Below are 16,756 nucleotides of genomic sequence, written 5' to 3' on the forward strand. Positions count from 1 at the left end.
ACAATACAATGTTCCACATTTCTAGAGATGTGTATCTTGATCTTTGGAAGTCCTTCATTGACTCATAGAGGCATAGAGCCAAACAGTGTGGAAACAGGCCCTTCGGCCCAACATGCCCACACCGGCCAACATGTCCCAGCTGCAGTAGTCCCACCTGCCTGCGCTTGGCCCATATCCCTCCAAACTTGTCCTATCCATATACCTGTCTAACTGTTTCTTAAACATTGGGGTAGTCCCAACCTCAAGTAGCTCCTCTGGAAAAGACGCTTAGAAATTACTTTTAGTACTGATGTCTTGATTGATCATAAACGCACATGCGTAATTACAGAAAGGTGTACATATTGCATACAATCGATAAACTACTTATAGTCCCATCTACCTCACTGTTGTTTAACACAGTTCAATCATGTTTGTTAAAGTGACACAAAGTTAACCCCTTTCCGGCAAGTGACCAGAGCGAACATCCTATGCCAGATATGAGGTAGAACATGAGATACCTCTCACACACACACATTGTCCCAAAGCTTAATTTCTGGACTCAGCCACTGGAGGAAATAATTACTCTCCATCAACACTTCTCCTATTATCACTGGACACTCTTACATTATCATCCCGTAATCTTCAAGGTCCAGACATTGCAAGTTTTATCTGTTGAAATAATTGTACAGGGTTGCAGATTCCACAAGATCTTTAAACTTCCCGCAATGTTTGATTTTCAGAGAATGGGAAGATGAGAGAATGCGAGCAAGGGATTAATATACCACACCCTCTGGCTCCAGGAGTAGGTATCCGTGCAGGCATTTTGGGATCGATAGCCGGGAAATGAGAGTGGAGCATTGGTTTCCAAACAGCTTCCGGACAGCAAAGCGGCACAGGTGTTGCAAGGAGCGTGGAGAGGAAGCTAAAGCAAAGAGGGACTCGTAAAATGGCCGATGCATCTAGGGGACAGAGAAAAGTTCATGCTCAGTTTTGTAGATCATCATAAACTGTAAGAATGTCTTGATCTATCAATTTCTTGCAAACCAGACTTAGCTACAATTCAGATTGTGATGTTAAAATTCAATAACCAAAAAGTCAACAAAAGACTCACTGCAACAGGGTTCTTGGCAATTGCAAGAATCCATGAAAGCGGCAGCACACTGGTGCTTACCTTTTTTCGTCTGTGGTATAAATAGGGAGATCATGTTACAACTATTAAAGAAAATCCAAAAAGACCTGACAAAGATCCCTAACGGTACAAAGAGCTTGATATGAGGTTAAACATAGAGATGTTTCCAGTTGTAAAGTAGTCAGAAACTAATGATTTTAACTATAAGATACTTCCTAATTAATCCATTACTGTAATCAGCAGAAACCTCTTTACACTGACAGTGATGAGACGCAAGATTGATGTCCACAAGCAATGGCTGAAGCGAATTGTGTCAATAGATTTAAGGGAAAATTGGATGGATATATAAAGTTCAAATGAAGTTGGGTGATATAAAGCATGTGTGTGTGAGGGCTTATATATAACGTAAACTATCTTAACTATATGGTTAACTATATGGCTATATGGTGTTGTAAATTCTAAGTAATGCTATGGATTAACATAGCCTTTTATGTGTATAATTCTTGTGGACTCAAACACAAAGGGGATGATTTCTCTATTTTGCACTGTAATTTTCTGTGCTTTCTACCAGGACTGTATACCTGAAGTATTTCTTCGGGGATAGCTTCCATCCACTCTTCTGTGACCTGAATATGTTGATAGGAGTTAAACAAGACTTCGACGGTCTTGGGAGAAGCAGCACAGCTTTTCAACACCTGGAAATGAAACAGTCTCTTGAAAGTGATTTGAAAAATAATTAACCAACCTAGATGTTGTTCTTCAAACCTCTGTTGACCTGTGCGATTCCAAGGATTCTATCTTGCCAGGGAAGTATCTCTTTCTACCTTCCACACGGATATGGTTCCCATGGGTACCATTCATAATTAATTTCCTTGTGGATGGAGGTAGATGATTTGACCACGGTGTGTGATTATGCTGAGCCTGCTGCTGTCGTTACTGACCCTTGGCAGACTTGGAGCAAGGCGGCTGGTGGTTCAGATTCCCTATTTGGTCATGTGCCTTGCAAACAGTGGAATTACGAAAACTCTTATATTCCGCTCTCCTATTTGGAAATCCCAACATTTTTGCATCTGGCTCACTGTTCATCGTTCCAATTTACTCGGCTCTCGTTCCCCACATTCCCTTTCCACTCACCATATCCCCATTCTCCCTCTAAATTTACCAGCCCCCCTTTCTCTGTGCGTAGTGGTACATTAAGAATGACATCTAATAGTCCAGCAAACCAGCCAGTGAAGTACGCCGGATTATCGGAATTATACCTCATTGGAAAATTTGCAGTCTGGCCCTCTATAACTCTTTTGTCACCTGTCTGCCTATATCATCTGTTTGACAGTCTCCCCTTGAGATGTTTTATCACGTTAATTGTTTTGTTTAAATGTGAGTTGTTGTTGAGGTTGCTAGTTAAGGGGATGGTGGGGGAAGGGGGGTGGGGGGTGCTCTTAGCCTCACGGTGGGCTGCACAGAAGTCACTGCCCCAGAGATCGGGTTCGATCCTAACTTTGTGGCGCTTGCACATTCTCTCTGTGAATCGAATGGTTTCCTCTGGGTGCGGGTTGTCCCACACTCCAAGATGTTCCAGCAGGTATCGGACGCTGCGAATCGCTGTGGAGGTGGTAAAACTGGGAGGAGTTGATAAGAATGTGTGAAGAATGGAATTAATGTAGCATTTGCGTAAATGGGTGGTTGCTGCTTGGCGTGGGTTCGGTGGGCTGATGAGGTTGTTTCCGAGCTGAATCCCTGAGACTATATCTCGGAGTAGATACAATTCTGCCTCTGGTGCACTGGCATTAATGTTACCTTCAGAAAGGCCGCTGGCCACACCCTGTGGGATCCGTGATTGAGTAAGGTTTGTACGGTGCAATGGGGATCAAGCTCTTCCTTAAAAGGTGCAGTCTGTATTGCATTGGCTAAGGGTGAGGACCCGTTGTAGTCAATGGGGTTTGCATCTGCTCCATTCTTCAGCAGCAACTGGACTAGCTGGAGACTGGCGTTTCTGGAGGCCTTGTGCAGTGGGGTCCGATTCTCATCGTCCACGGTGTTCATACTGGCGCCGTACGCAATCAGGATCTTGCACACTTGGAGATAGTCCTTCTGTTTCTCTGCTTCCACTGCACTGGCACAGGCGCTGCTCAATGGAGACACCCAGTGGACATTCATTGCATCCACAGTGGCCCCGTATCTTAGATAGAGGTGGGCATGATTGTGAAGGCCATGCTTGGCTGCCACATGCAAAGGGGTCTCACGGTCCTCTTCGGTCAACTGGTTGACATCTGCACGGTACGTCAGGAGTAATTTCGCACACCTAAGCAAGCGAAGGAAAGTGGGAAAGCGTTATCATTTTGTAGAAACAAGGAACCACAGATGCTGAGTAACAAAAAGCACACAAAGTGCTGGAGTAACTGAGCGGGTCAGGCAGCATCCCTGGAGAAAATGTATAGGTGATGTTTCGGGTTTGGACCCTTCTTTAGACTGAATTCAGATATTGTCTTCATGTTCAATTATTAGTAATCCCTGTAATTTCCTCTGCAAATGTCTGCCTATAATTTTAGATCTCGGCACTTTTTCTTCCATCTCATTTTGTGGTCAGTGTCAAATCTCATGCACATGTCTCTCTGTAAAGCGCACTCGGGCATTTTATTAAATTTACTACATAATGATGGGCCCCAAGTGTCAATATTAGCTATTAGCTCCCATTGCTTTCCAGACAAATGGAGGCTAAAACATTGTTTTCACCCTGAGACTTTACTGTTTTGTTGCAATAGAAACCGTTTCCATCTAGTGCTTTAGCGAAATCTCTTCCCCCTGGGGCATTTGGTTTCCAAGTGAGAAAGGATTTATGTAGTCACATGTTCTCCATGAAGTAACTCTTTTCTGTATCTAAGGTTGGACACAATGCATTAGATTTTGCCCCACTTAGGCTGAGAGAGCTGATAAATCTCCCAGGGCCTGCAATTTGCATCCAGGAGAGCGCAAGAAATGGCAGGAAACAGGAGCAGGAGTAGGACACTCGGCCCCTCCATCATGATCATTAGCTGCTGTGACCCAGGACTCACTTCTGTGCTAATTTTCCTCAATTCCTTAATCTTCCAAATAATTGTCTACTTCCTCTTTAACCACCCCACTGCTCCGGAATCCACACCCTCCGGGGCAAGGATTCTGGATATTCACCATCCCCTCCAAAATGTTCCACACCATCCCAGTTTGTCCACTGGTTGTCCACTAATCTAGTAACTATGTCTCCTCCCTTGATATTCTTCCACTTGTGGAGATGTTTTGACATCTACCTGTCATACCCCCTATTAGCTCACCCCTCATTCTCCCTTCTTGGACGCATTGGTTATCGGTCTCCAGAACTTCATGGATTACAGAATAACTTCCGCAGATTGGAGAGAGGAACTATAACCCAACTGTTTGAGTAAAAGGGAGAGAGGAAGCAGGACAAGTGAACCTCCTATCACCATTGGGGCAAATGCTGGAGGCTATTGTAAAGGATGAGATAACGGGACATCAGAAAAAGTAAATGGGACTGAATAAAGTCAGTATGGATTTCTGGATGGGAAATCATGTTTGATGAACTTACAGAAGTTTCTTTTCAGATTGTAACCAGTATAATATAAAAGGGAAAACCTGTGGTGAATGTGGATTTTCAGAAAACCTCCAATAAGGCCTAAAATATCAGTGTCAACATTAATGTGCATGGCATAGAAAGCCGTGTGTTTAAATGGAATGAAAATTGGATTGATGGGCAGACTGGAAATGCAGTGGGAATGAAATGGTTATTACCTGGGTGGAGCTAGTAGGATACCATGGAGATCAGTGTGTGTGCCTCTGATACTCATAATATCAATGATTTAGATGAGACAACAGAATATGATAGTGAAAGTTTGCTGATGACTATAAACTGTGCAATTAAGAGGATGAACAGGCTGTAAAGTGACTGCGATGGATTGAGTTGGGCAGAATCAATGTAGCTACATGTGCAGATATCTACTTTCATTGGAAAAACGGAAAAAATTGTGTTAAATTGGGAAATATTGATTTACAAAGAGACTTAGATAATCTTGTAAACCCAGTCGTTGAACGCGAGCTTGCAGGTGCAGTAAGCAATTGGACTTCATTGCATGAGGATCTGAGTATAGGAGCGAGAACAGGTTCTCCTCATCTCTGGTTCCTGGGAAGGCAGGTCTGCCTTATGAGGACAGATTGATTAACAAAGTGTCCGTTCACTGGAGTTTGGGGGAACGGATGGGGATCACATTGATACCTACAGAATTCCGATACCACTCAACAGGCTGGTGGCAGTGTAGACTTTCCCTTGGGATAATTTATCCTCAATCACATGTCACAGTCTCCACCTACAGGGCAAGAGGTGTAGGACTGAGATGAGGACACTTGTCTCCACTCAGAGAATGGAGACAGCGAATGGGGACCCAAAGAATTCTCTACTTCAGGGGACTGGAAAGTCATTGAATACATTTAAGGAGAGAGGTAAACTGCAGAATAGACAATAGACAATAGACAATAGAAAACATCAAGGGCCATGGAGAGTGAGTGGGAATATGGTATTGAGACAGAGGAGCAGCAACAATGGATGGTGTAGCAGGTTTGATAGGCTGAATGGTGTGTTCCTTCATTTTTATGTTTCTACGTGGGATCCAGGAGGCACAATTATTAGTAGCTGCCTTTCCCTTTTTATAATAGTAGCTATATTTCAAGAGTATCCCAAGCACAAAAGCGGCTCTGTGCATCTGGGCTTGTGAGAGTCACCGTGTGTGTACGTCCCTGTCCGGTTGAGCCATTTTGTGTCTCCACATTGCAAGTTGCCGTTGTCCTGAGCCCTGCCTGTGGGCACTCACCGATAGGTAGGGTGGGTGTTGCAGAGGTGCAGGGTGGTCATTCCCTCCTCGGTCAGCTGCCTAGGGTTAGCGCCGTACTCCAGCAGCATTTCTGCACAGTCAGTGTGGCCATTGGTGCAGGCTGTGTGCAGGGCACTCCTGCTTCCTGCAATTAGATTGGGCTTGGCCCCGCACTGGAGCAGGTACCGCAGGCAGTTGGTGTAACCGTGACTGGCTGCGATGCACAGGGGGCTGCTCAGCTCTCGTTTGTACTCCAGAGACCAGAGTCCTGTGGTGCAAGGAAAGAGCAGGACTGTCAGTGTCTCTGCCTGGGGACCCACAAAGCTTTCATTTAAATTTAAAAAAATAAAAAAAAACTTTATTCAAGTAATAAATATTTACAAAACATTTTCTTTTCAATAACACCATCCGACATTTCCGGAGGTTACACGTTCAATACAGGTATTCATTTCCAAATTTACACAGAAATTTACACAGAATCCCTTATTTTGAGGGGCGTCTCCACCACACCCTGCCCCCCATGCCCAGCAGCGGAAGGACCCTAGACTGTGGTCCTCCCCCACAGAGCCTTGGCGTTGGCTGCACAAAGCTTCAGTGCGTCCCCCAGCACGTACTCCTGCAGTCTGCAGCGGGCCAGTCGGCAACATTCCCCGATGGACATCTCGCTCCGCTGGGAGGTCAACAAAGCTCGGGCAGACCAAAGAGCGTCTTTCACCGAGTTGATGACCTTCCAGCAGCACTCGATGTCAGTGTATCTCGGTACAAGTGCAATAACAAACCAATACCAGTACCAACTCTACATTACACTGAGGCACTGTCTCTGTCCTTCCATAAAGCAAGGGTTGGGATTTCTCCAGTTCTGTTCATCAGAGCATATGTTGCGGTTCTCTCTGTGATAGAGTCTTAGAGTCACTAAATTATACAGCACGGAAGCAGGGACGGGAAAACTTGTCCATGCTGACTAATGTGGCATGCTGGGTTAGCCCCATTTGCCTGCATTTGGCCTATATCCCTCTAAATCCTTAGTATCTATAGATCTGTCCAAATGTACAGAGTCACATTGACCAATCTAAGTTCTTCTCTGAGTCATAAACTATCTGAAGGAGCAATTATATCACTGTTCCATCATCATTACTGGTCTAAATCCTGGAAAAGCTTTCCCTACAACAACATCTACACCAGAAGGACTGCAGCAGTCCATGAAGGTGGCTCACCACCACCTTCTCCAAGGCAATTACAATCAGGCGATAAATGCTGGTCTTATGAGCAATCCTCATATCTCATTTCTAAAAGCCATGTCTCCATGTGAATGGAAGCCAATTCATTGGATGTTTTCAAGAGAGAGTTAGATTTAGCTGTTAGGGCTAATGGAATCAAGGGATATGGGGAAAACGCAGGAACGGGGTACTGATTTTGGTTGATCAGCCATGATCATATTGAATGGTGGTGCTGGCTCGAAGGGTCAAATGGCCTACTCCTGCACCTATTTTCTATGTTTCTATGTTTCTATGCAAACAGCCAAATTGATTAATTCAGGTCATCTTGACTGGTTCAGATCCTTCTCTGGATGTGAAGCTCCTTTGACCTAATCTCCTTTCCATTTGGACCAAGAGCTGGTAAATGGGATATGTTTTGATGGAGACATAGTCATACAGTACGGAAACTGGCCCTTTGGCCCAACTCGTCCATCACGAACTCAATGCCTCATCTAAGCTAGTTCCCACTTGCCCATATTTGACCCATATCCATCTAAACATTTCCTATCCATGTACCTGCCCAATAGTGCAGCACGGTGGTGCAGCGGTAGAGTTGCAGCCTTAAAGCACCAGAGTCCCAGGTTCGATCCTGACTACTGGTGCTATCTGTATGGAGTTTGTATGTTCTCCCCGTGACCTGCATGGGTTTTTTTCCGGGAAACTCTGGTTTCCTCCCATACCCCAAAGACGTAGAGCCTTGTAGGCTAATTGGCTTGGTATAAATGCAAATTGTCCCCAGTGTGTGTGGGATAGTGTTAGTGTGCAGGGATCACTGGTTGGTACCCACGGTGGGCCGAAGGGCCTGTTTCTGCACTGTATCTCTAAACTAAACTAAACAAAACTAAAATGTTACTATAGTACTTTCCTCATCTACCTCCTCTGACAGCTCGTTCCATATACCCACCATTCTCTGAGTGAAAAGGATGCCCCTCAGGTTTGTTTTAAATCTTGCCGCTCTCACCTTCAACAAATGTCTTCTTGTTGTTGATTCCCCTACCCTGAGTAAGAGACTCTGTACATTCACCCTATCCATTCTCCTTTTAAATGTTTTGATTGAATCTGCCTCAACTACTTCCTCTTGCAGCTTGTTCTGTACACCCACCATCCTCCGTGTGAAAAAAATTCCACTCAGGTTCCTATTAAATCTTTCATCGCTCACCTTAAACCACTGCCCTCTCATTCTTGATCCCCCTACCCTGAAAAAGACTGTGAATTCACCCTATTTATTCCCCTCATGGTTTTAGACACTTTTACAATATCATTCCTCAGTCTCCTGTGCTACAGGGAATAAAATCCTAGCCTGCCCAACCTCTCCCTGCTGCTGCTGCCCTCTAGTCCTATCCTACTTCGCACAGATAGGAGAATGATCTCAGACCTCTGCAACTCCAGTGCCTAGTAGCTACCCAACCGAATGTGCATATAGCAACAGGGATTGGGAATTCAGTTTCTCTCCCAACACTGGCTTGCATCTTAACTCCATCTCCTGTGTTTGGTCCCATAAAGCTGAATACCCTTAGCAAAAAAAATCTTCCAATCTTGTTTTCAGTCTTCAATTCCACTCACCCCTACCTTAGCCTCAATTGCTTGGAGAGGGGTTAGCTCCCCTGGTGGGATGGGGGAGTCACCATCTATTGTGTGTGAAACAGTAATTGCTGGATGTTTAAGCACATTTCCTGCTCTATGGTAATGTCTATGCTTCGATGGCTGGCATTGCCCTCTAAAATTAGGCTACTTTCCTGTTCAACGGCAAGGTTTCTGAATGGATCTGCTCATATAGATGGGATAGTGAGCACTAATGTGATTAAATACACCCAGATTAGTGTAAATGTCTGCTTCAAATAATCCTCCAGCTCATTATCAAGAACATTTTTTAATTATTATGATGTGGAGCCCCAGGGCACTTGCCAATTTTAAGTAAATTAATTATGGTGTAATTTAACACGACAATAGCTCCTTGCTGTAAAATATATTGTGGTATGAGTTGTGGAAAGAAAATATATTTTTACATTGGGCAATGGAAACAATGTGTATTATCTGGTTTACCAGCCAGTCACGGTGATACAATAGTATGTTGGTTTTCCTCTCCCTGCAATCTTTCCCCATTTAATCGCTTATCACCTTGCAGCCCTTCAACATCTCTGCACTTCTTCAATTCTGGCCTGTTGACTGATGCGAATTGGAATGATGCCACCATTAGAGGGAGTTTATAGCTGCCCTGGACTTAAACTGGAACATCCTTCCTGAAGCAACCCATCTCTTCTTGTCTTCTCTCCTTTCCTTAATCTCCATCCTTAAACATTCTCCTCTTTAGCCAATATGTTGGGTGGCCATCCAAATGATCATCTCATGGGGCTCATTGTCAAATATGTCTTGGATGTTTTACTAGTTTGTACTAAATACATAAATGCAGGAGACCCTCCCTCACTGCTCCCCTCTCCCACTCTCCCGTGCTCCGACCACACTCACGCAAAATCACTCCCTCAGCCACATGACCTTCCTGAGCACTTGTCTACCACAGCCACATTTCTTTCCTGGACACTTTGCCCCCGTCCTGTCTCATGTGGCTTCCAGCTCCATATCCAGGCATCCCAGTTTATTCCCAGCCAGGATCACATTTGCCTACAGTCCATTCCTTGCTTCTCCCAAAGATGTTCCCTTTGTGTCCTACTTGCGACCCTCTCCGTCAAGCACCAGTACCTTCTGGTCCTTTCTCTTTATCTCCCGCAGCTCCGGGCTTCATTCTCCTCAATGTCCCACAGAAGGGAATTATCTTTGCCCTCTGCCGGGTCCATTCTTTCAACTGACAGTTTTCCGTGTTCCTGAGTCACATATTCCACTATCTGCAGTCTCTTGAGCTTCCACGTGCAAATGTTTGTTCTTGTTGCAAAGATAACAAACTCAGCAAATGTGCAGAAACTTTAAGCATGAAGTGGAGTCTGTTGAAATTATATTTTGCTTTGGAGTTTTGTTGATTGATTAAAGTTAGTACTCTATTTGATAAAGGTAATGCATGGGATGCATATTTTTAAGAGAGCTTTTAAAACAAAAAAAGGTAAATGCCCGTGCAAATCATAGTATGAGTAAGAATATAGCGAGAGTCGAACAGAAATTCTTGCTTAATGTGTTTTTCACAGTGGTTGAATCTGGTGAGGGACTGTCCCTGGGGTAGGGTCTCATTAGGATCATGATGATGAACTATTTCAATTATGAAGGGAGACCGGATAGGCTGGGCTTGTTTTCCTTGTGCTGGAAGAAGCAGAGGGGAGAGCTGATAACAGTGTGCAAAATTATGAGATACCTAGATAGGGTAGAAACATGATGAATTGGTAGGTTTGTAGTAGATTGACAAAGCCTAGTGAGTGACACGTGGATGCAGGTGAGGTTTTTTTTTTGACATGCAGATGGTTGGACAAAGGCCAGTGTGCCTCAAAGCTTGACAAGTGACTCCACACCCCCCCCCCCCCACCCTTCTCTTTGCTCCACCTGGATTTGCAGCCATTTCTCCCCCTCCCTCTCCCATTCCACTTCTATTTCTTCCTTTAGCTTCACAATTGGAACCTCTTCTATCCTTATCTCACACCTTTTGTCTTTTCATCTCTGGCCTTTGTCCAACCACCTGTTTATATCAAACCCGCCCCCCCCCCTCACCTACCCACCTATCACTTGCCAGCTGTTGTCCTGCCCCTCCTCTCCTCTAGCTTTCTCCCCCCACCACAATCAATCTGAAGAAGGGTACACCTCACCTAAGGAAACCTCACCTAACCATGTTCTCCAGAGATGCTGCCTGACCCACTGAGTTGCTTTGAGTCTAATGTTCACTGTATACCAATAAATGTGACAATCATAAATCAATATCAATAGTTAGAAGCTGAACTCTACGACAAAGTTATCTAAGATCAGAGGACACAAATGTAAGGTGAGTAAGTAAATTAGAGAGGATTTGAGGAATATTATTTTCACCCAGAGGGTGGTTGCAATCCAGAATACAGTGTGGTAGCTGCCATTCTCACAATACTTCAGAAGTAACAGGATGAGTCCTTGAATCAACAAGACAGTGAGCTACAGGTCAAATGATGGTGAATGGGATAGCTATGAATAGGTAGTTGATGATCGGTAAGGTTAGAGTGGGCCATAGGGCCTGTTTCGTCCACTATTTCTGTATGATTTCTGTGACTTTACAACATGCTGAGTAGCCAATAAGATACCTCACTGGCACTTTATGCCACAGAAAACACAATTACCAACACACTGACAAAAAAGGATGATCACAAATTGAACGTATTGGAAAATGGACTCAGCAGTGCATGTAAGAATATTGTATACAGCCCTGGGTATCACTTACAATAAACTTAGCTTTGCCAGATTAAGGATTAGATGTTGACCATCACCACTTGGGCAGCACGGTGGTGCAGCTGATGGAGCCATTTGCCCACATCTCCAGCAACCTGACTGTCGATGCTATCTCTGTGGAGTTTACATATTCTCCCCACCATTGTGTGGGGTTTCCCCACCTTGTCTGGTTTCCTTTTTAACACTTCTCCAAAATGTGTATGTTATTTGGTTAATTGGCTGTTGCAAATTGTTCTTAGTATATAGGTATGTGGTGGAATTGGGGGTGATAAGTGGGAGGTGGAAGTGGGGAAGCTGATGGGGAGAATAAATTGGGATTAGCATAAATAAGTGGTTAATGCTAGGCAAGGATTCAGTGAGCTGAAGGGCTTGATTCCCTCCTGCATGTCTCTAGGGCTTGCACAACCTATTTGCAACTAATATCTTTGCTCCACTCCATTCATGCTGTGTGCTCCCTCTACTGCATGTAAATTGAACTTCAAAAACATTGCCAGTGCCTGGAACTACCGTTGGCACTTCATATCTGCAGAGATAACGGATAAATGTTGGATACTTGGGCTGAAGGGTTTGACACAGCTACTGAGAATGACAAGCATTGGATCATCCTGTTTCACGTACCCATATAAAAAGTAGTGCTTGCTTGTTTGAGGAAGTTAGAATTGCGGAAGGAAATAGGAAAAGGGAATCTCGTAAATCAAGAGGCATTGATGCTACAACATGCTTACACTCTGCCATCTATGTGCAAGGAACTTTCAAACCCAGATTGGTTTAATCAGCCTCCGCAATGTACATTGCAACATTATCGACTAGAAGTCATGGTCTTACTTGAGAACAAGTGACAAACAATGACAAAAAGATGTTTAGAAATGCTTCTCTGTGGCTAAACCAACCCATTTTCAGCCACGCATAGTAAGTGAACTCCAGATCTGATTGCTGTCAATGGCCCTTGCAATATTTTAAAATGTTTATGATTATTGAAGACCTGAAAAGAAACAGTTCAAATCTATTTAACTAGTTAAAAAATTAAAACAAGGAAAGGTATTGACCTTGAAGTTTGTGAAATTGTTTAAACACATGATGTTAAAGTAAAATTAAGAAAAAAATAACAAGTCACTTACCTGCATTAACCTTTTAATTCAGGGTCACTGACCTTATTTAAATCATTGGTGTCCATCTACATACACCAGCCAACTCTGCTTTACATAGAGGGAGTAGCCCTAAGCTTGGTGTGTTCATACTTTGCTGTTAGACGCGGGTAAACATTATACATATTCTCTCTGTGAGGTTGCACATGTGTGCAGGTCGGGCTCAGGATCAACTTGGGCCACTGCATCACTGTGACATGGGGCTCCATGCTGGGACCAGCGGTGGGGCCAGAGTTTGCACAATCCCAGCTTGCTTTTCACTCCCATGTTGCAATGAGCAGACATGGTCACCCGGAACGAGCAGTCCTGTGAGAAGGTCTTTGCTTGGAAACCTCTGGCCACAAATGAACAAAGTCCCTCATTGCTTACAGGTTTTCCTGGTGCTAATCATCAGCAGGCCTTTAGATGTGACTCTGCTCCACACTAATTATCAACTTTTGCTGAAACATCCCAACTTTTCATATTCCACTGTCAGCTGTATTCAAACGCTGGCTTCAATCAAAATGAACCTAAAGAACCTTAAATCAAACCTCTGGCTCTGCTTAACTACACATTTACTAGACAATTGAGGATGGATTTTCCACCTGAGACTTTTCACAGGAATGTTTTAACATCTCACAGTACCTATCTGATCCGTGCACTGGGGGGCTCAGTGAGTGAGGTGCCTGGGTGCAGAGGTTATAGACCTAGCAGGGGTGGCAACAGTAAAATGAAAACAACCAAGGCACCCTGTGCCTGGAGAGGAACAATTGCAGCTCATGAAGTGATCATCAGATTGCAGTAATTACACAATCGTAGGGAACATAAATTTCTCTTTCTCTCCTTAAATCTGTGACCCCGAGTTTCAGACTCACCCATCCTGGGAAAAAACCCAGACTCTCTGCTCCATCTATTCCCTGCATAATTTTATAAACCTCTGTATGGCCACCTCTCAGCCTCCTATGTTCCAGTGAGAATAGATCCAGACAGTCCAATCTCTCCTTGTAATTCCAGGCCACATCTTGTTGAATTTCTTCTGCAATCTCTCTATTGCTCCCACATCCTCCCTGTAACCTACAGCACGGCCTCGTCAACGTAACCACACGAGAGTGAAACTGGCCTCCCTGATTGCCCAATCAATCCCACAATGGGTGGTCAATCAACAAGGACAACAACATGCCCCTATGTGCCAAAGCTGGCAACCTTCTCCCCTTTCCCCTCACATGGTCGTCTGGCACTCCAATACCAAGAAGGCCATGCGCAGTGGATACCTGAGATGCCCATTGCCAAGGGTTTGGCCTGCCACTCCATTTCATCATGGCAGATGTCGAAGAGCAAGTTTACATCTTCGTGATACTCGCTGACCATTGCTTGGATCAGCGCCAGATCTCCTACCACCAGGGCATGGTGGAATGTCTCTGGGCCACGGCGCTTCACAGTTCGAGAAGGCATGATGTGCTGCTTCTGTTCAAAATGCAGAAATATCTGTGTCCGATGCAGAGGGTCTCTGTCCATTGCCTGAAGAGCTGTGTCTGGAGTTTATTTTAGCCCTGACTGTATCCCCACTATTATATACTCAAGGACCCAGGCTATTGTTATGCTATAAATATCCAAGCATTTCTGAGCTCATCATCCATTGTGTCGCTATTAATAATCTGCTGTCATGTAACAATCTCAATATTGACAGAGTTGGGGATGGGTACAGGACTTGTTTCATACACTTACATACAATAGTCAAATGGATTTTTGAGTGTTCTATCTGCTTGTTGGCAATTATCCTGTTCACAAATATGGACTGGGACTCGTGCTGATTTGAGTTCAGTCCATTGTGGATGGGTTGTTCTTAAAGCTATCCAGTGATTCTAGTTTTCAGAACCTTGACTTTTGTCTGGTGACTTTTTGATGGTTAAAGCTGGAGTCAGTGTTGGCTGAGTATCCACCGCTTGGGTTAGAGTAGCCACCTGACCACGATCCAGGCTTCTGTGTTAAAAGCTTAGATTTTTAAAGGAATAGTCATAAAGTCATAGAACTATACAGTATGCAAACAAGCCCTTTGTCCCAACTAGAGCCAACTTGGCATTCAGGGCAAGTCCCATTTGCTAACATTTGGCCATTCCTATTCTTCTAACTTTCCAAATGTCATTTGAAAATCATAATTGTATCCATTTCTCGAGCTTCCTCCAGCAGCTTGGTCCAGTTATGGACTATCCTCTGAATGAAAAAGTTGCTCCTGAGGTCCCTCTTAAATCTCTCTCCTCTTTCCATCGGAGCCATGCCTTCTGGTTTTAGAGATTTAAAAATACACCTGATGATTCCTGAACTTAGATTTATAGACAGGCTCCTCGGCCCAACTCGCCCACACCGGCCAACAATGTCCCAGCTACACTTTCAAGAGAGAGTTAGATAGAGCTCTTAATGATAGTGGAGTCAGGGGGGTATGCGGAGAGAGCAGGAACGGGGTACTGATTGTGAATGATCAGCCATGATCACATTGAATGGCGGTGCTGGCTCGAAGGGCCGAATGGCCTAATCCTGCACCTATTGTCTATTGTCTATTGTCTACTTGTTTGCGCTTGGTCCATATCCTTCCAAACTTGTCCTATCCATGTACCTGTCGAACTGTTTCTTAAACGATGGGATAGTCCCAGCCTCAACTACCTCCTCTGGCAGCTTGTTCCATACACCCACCCTTTGTGTGAAAAAGTTACCCCTTGGATTCCTATTAAATCTTTTCCACCTTGAACCTATGTCTTCTGGTCCTCGATTCCCCTGCTCTGGACAAAAGACTGTGCCATCTACCTGATCTATTCCTCTCATGATCTTATACACCTCTATAAGATCACCCCAGCCTCCTGTGCTCCATGAAACAGAGACCCAGCCTACTCAACCTCTCCCTATAGCTCACACTCTAGTCCTGGCAACATCCTCGTAAACTTCTCTGAACCCTTTCAAGCTTGACAATATCTTTCCTGTAACATGGTGCCCAGAACTGAACACAATTTTCTAAATGCGGTCTCACCAATGTCTTATACAACTGCAACATGATCTCCCAACTTCTATACTCAATACTCTGACTGATGAAGGCCAAAGTGCCAAAAGCCTTTTTGACGGAGGAAACTGGTGGGACAAATTTCAAGCTCCAGGGATAAAAAACCGTGGCTGGGTGGCACCAGAAAGATTATAATTAATCTTAACATCCTTTGGATACCATTCCGGCATGTACCGGAGAGTTGTGAATCTGTGAACTCAGAGAGTTGTGAATCTGTGGAATTCTCTGCCTCAGAGGGCAGTGGAGGCCAATTCTCTGAATACATTCAAGAGAGAGCTAGATAGAGCTCTTAAGGATAGCAGAGTCAGGGGGTATGGGGAGAAAGCAGGAACGGGGTACTGATTGGGAATGATCAGCCATGATCACATTGAATGGCGGTGCTGGCTCGAAGGGCCAAATGGCCTACTCCTGCACCTATTGTCTATTGTCTATTGTACCATTGGGATATAGTACAGCAAAACAGTAAGTAACCTGGGTACAGGACCTGAAAACAGCAGCAGGGATGATCCCCAGAAATAATAACTGAAGACATTACCGAGTGGAGAAGTCAGTTAATGGAACCCATGTATAGTGTAAGGTGCAGCACCTGGATACAGTAACTGTAAATATCAGAATATAGTACTGAGAGAAGGTGAGCCCGATGTAGTATCAGTGTATAATGCCCCAAAACAATGTCAGGGTGTAATATCAGTATGTAGCATCAGTCAAGATACTGATTTGGTGCAACTGGGAGAGGTGCTGCCTCATTGAAATATAGAAACATAGAAAAATAGGTGCAGGAGTAGGCCATTCGGCCCTTCGAGCCAGCACCGTCATTCAATATGATCATGGCTGATCATCTAAAATCAGTACCTGTTCCTGCTTTTTCCCCATATTCCTTGATTCCTTTAGCCCTAAGAGCCAAATCTAACTCTCCCTTGAAGAGCTCCAGAGACCAGACCTCTGGTGCTGTCTGTGTGGAGATTGCACTTTCTTCCTATGACTGCATGACTTTCCTCGGGTGCTCTGTTTTT

General features: G+C 44.3%; 1 protein-coding gene across 1 annotated transcript; it reads right to left on the minus strand.

Moving 5' to 3' along the window:
* Positions 1 to 752: 752 nt before the first annotated feature.
* Positions 753 to 14,209, minus strand: asb18 (ankyrin repeat and SOCS box containing 18). The gene is made up of 5 exons (XM_078404454.1): positions 13,966 to 14,209; positions 5,965 to 6,232; positions 2,906 to 3,410; positions 1,690 to 1,803; positions 753 to 938 (listed from the first exon to the last, which is right to left on the minus strand). The coding sequence occupies exons 1-5, from the start codon at positions 14,207 to 14,209 to the stop codon at positions 753 to 755; spliced, it is 1,317 nt and encodes a 438-aa protein (XP_078260580.1).
* Between the last annotated feature and the right edge of the window lie 2,547 nt (positions 14,210 to 16,756).

The sequence above is a fragment of the Rhinoraja longicauda genome, chromosome 8, assembly GCF_053455715.1.
Source record: "Rhinoraja longicauda isolate Sanriku21f chromosome 8, sRhiLon1.1, whole genome shotgun sequence".
Taxonomy (NCBI): domain Eukaryota; kingdom Metazoa; phylum Chordata; class Chondrichthyes; order Rajiformes; family Arhynchobatidae; genus Rhinoraja; species Rhinoraja longicauda.

Coding starts and splice junctions, on each gene's coding strand:
- asb18 (XM_078404454.1), bottom strand. CDS start 14,209: ATGGACAGAGACCCTCTGCATCGGACACAGATATTTCTGCATTTTGAA. Junction 3,411..5,964: donor AACACCCACCCTACCTATCG/GTGAGTGCCCAC, acceptor TCGCTTGCTTAG/GTGTGCGAAATTACTCCTGA. Junction 939..1,689: donor TCCCCGAAGAAATACTTCAG/GTATACAGTCCT, acceptor TCTGTCCCCTAG/ATGCATCGGCCATTTTACGA.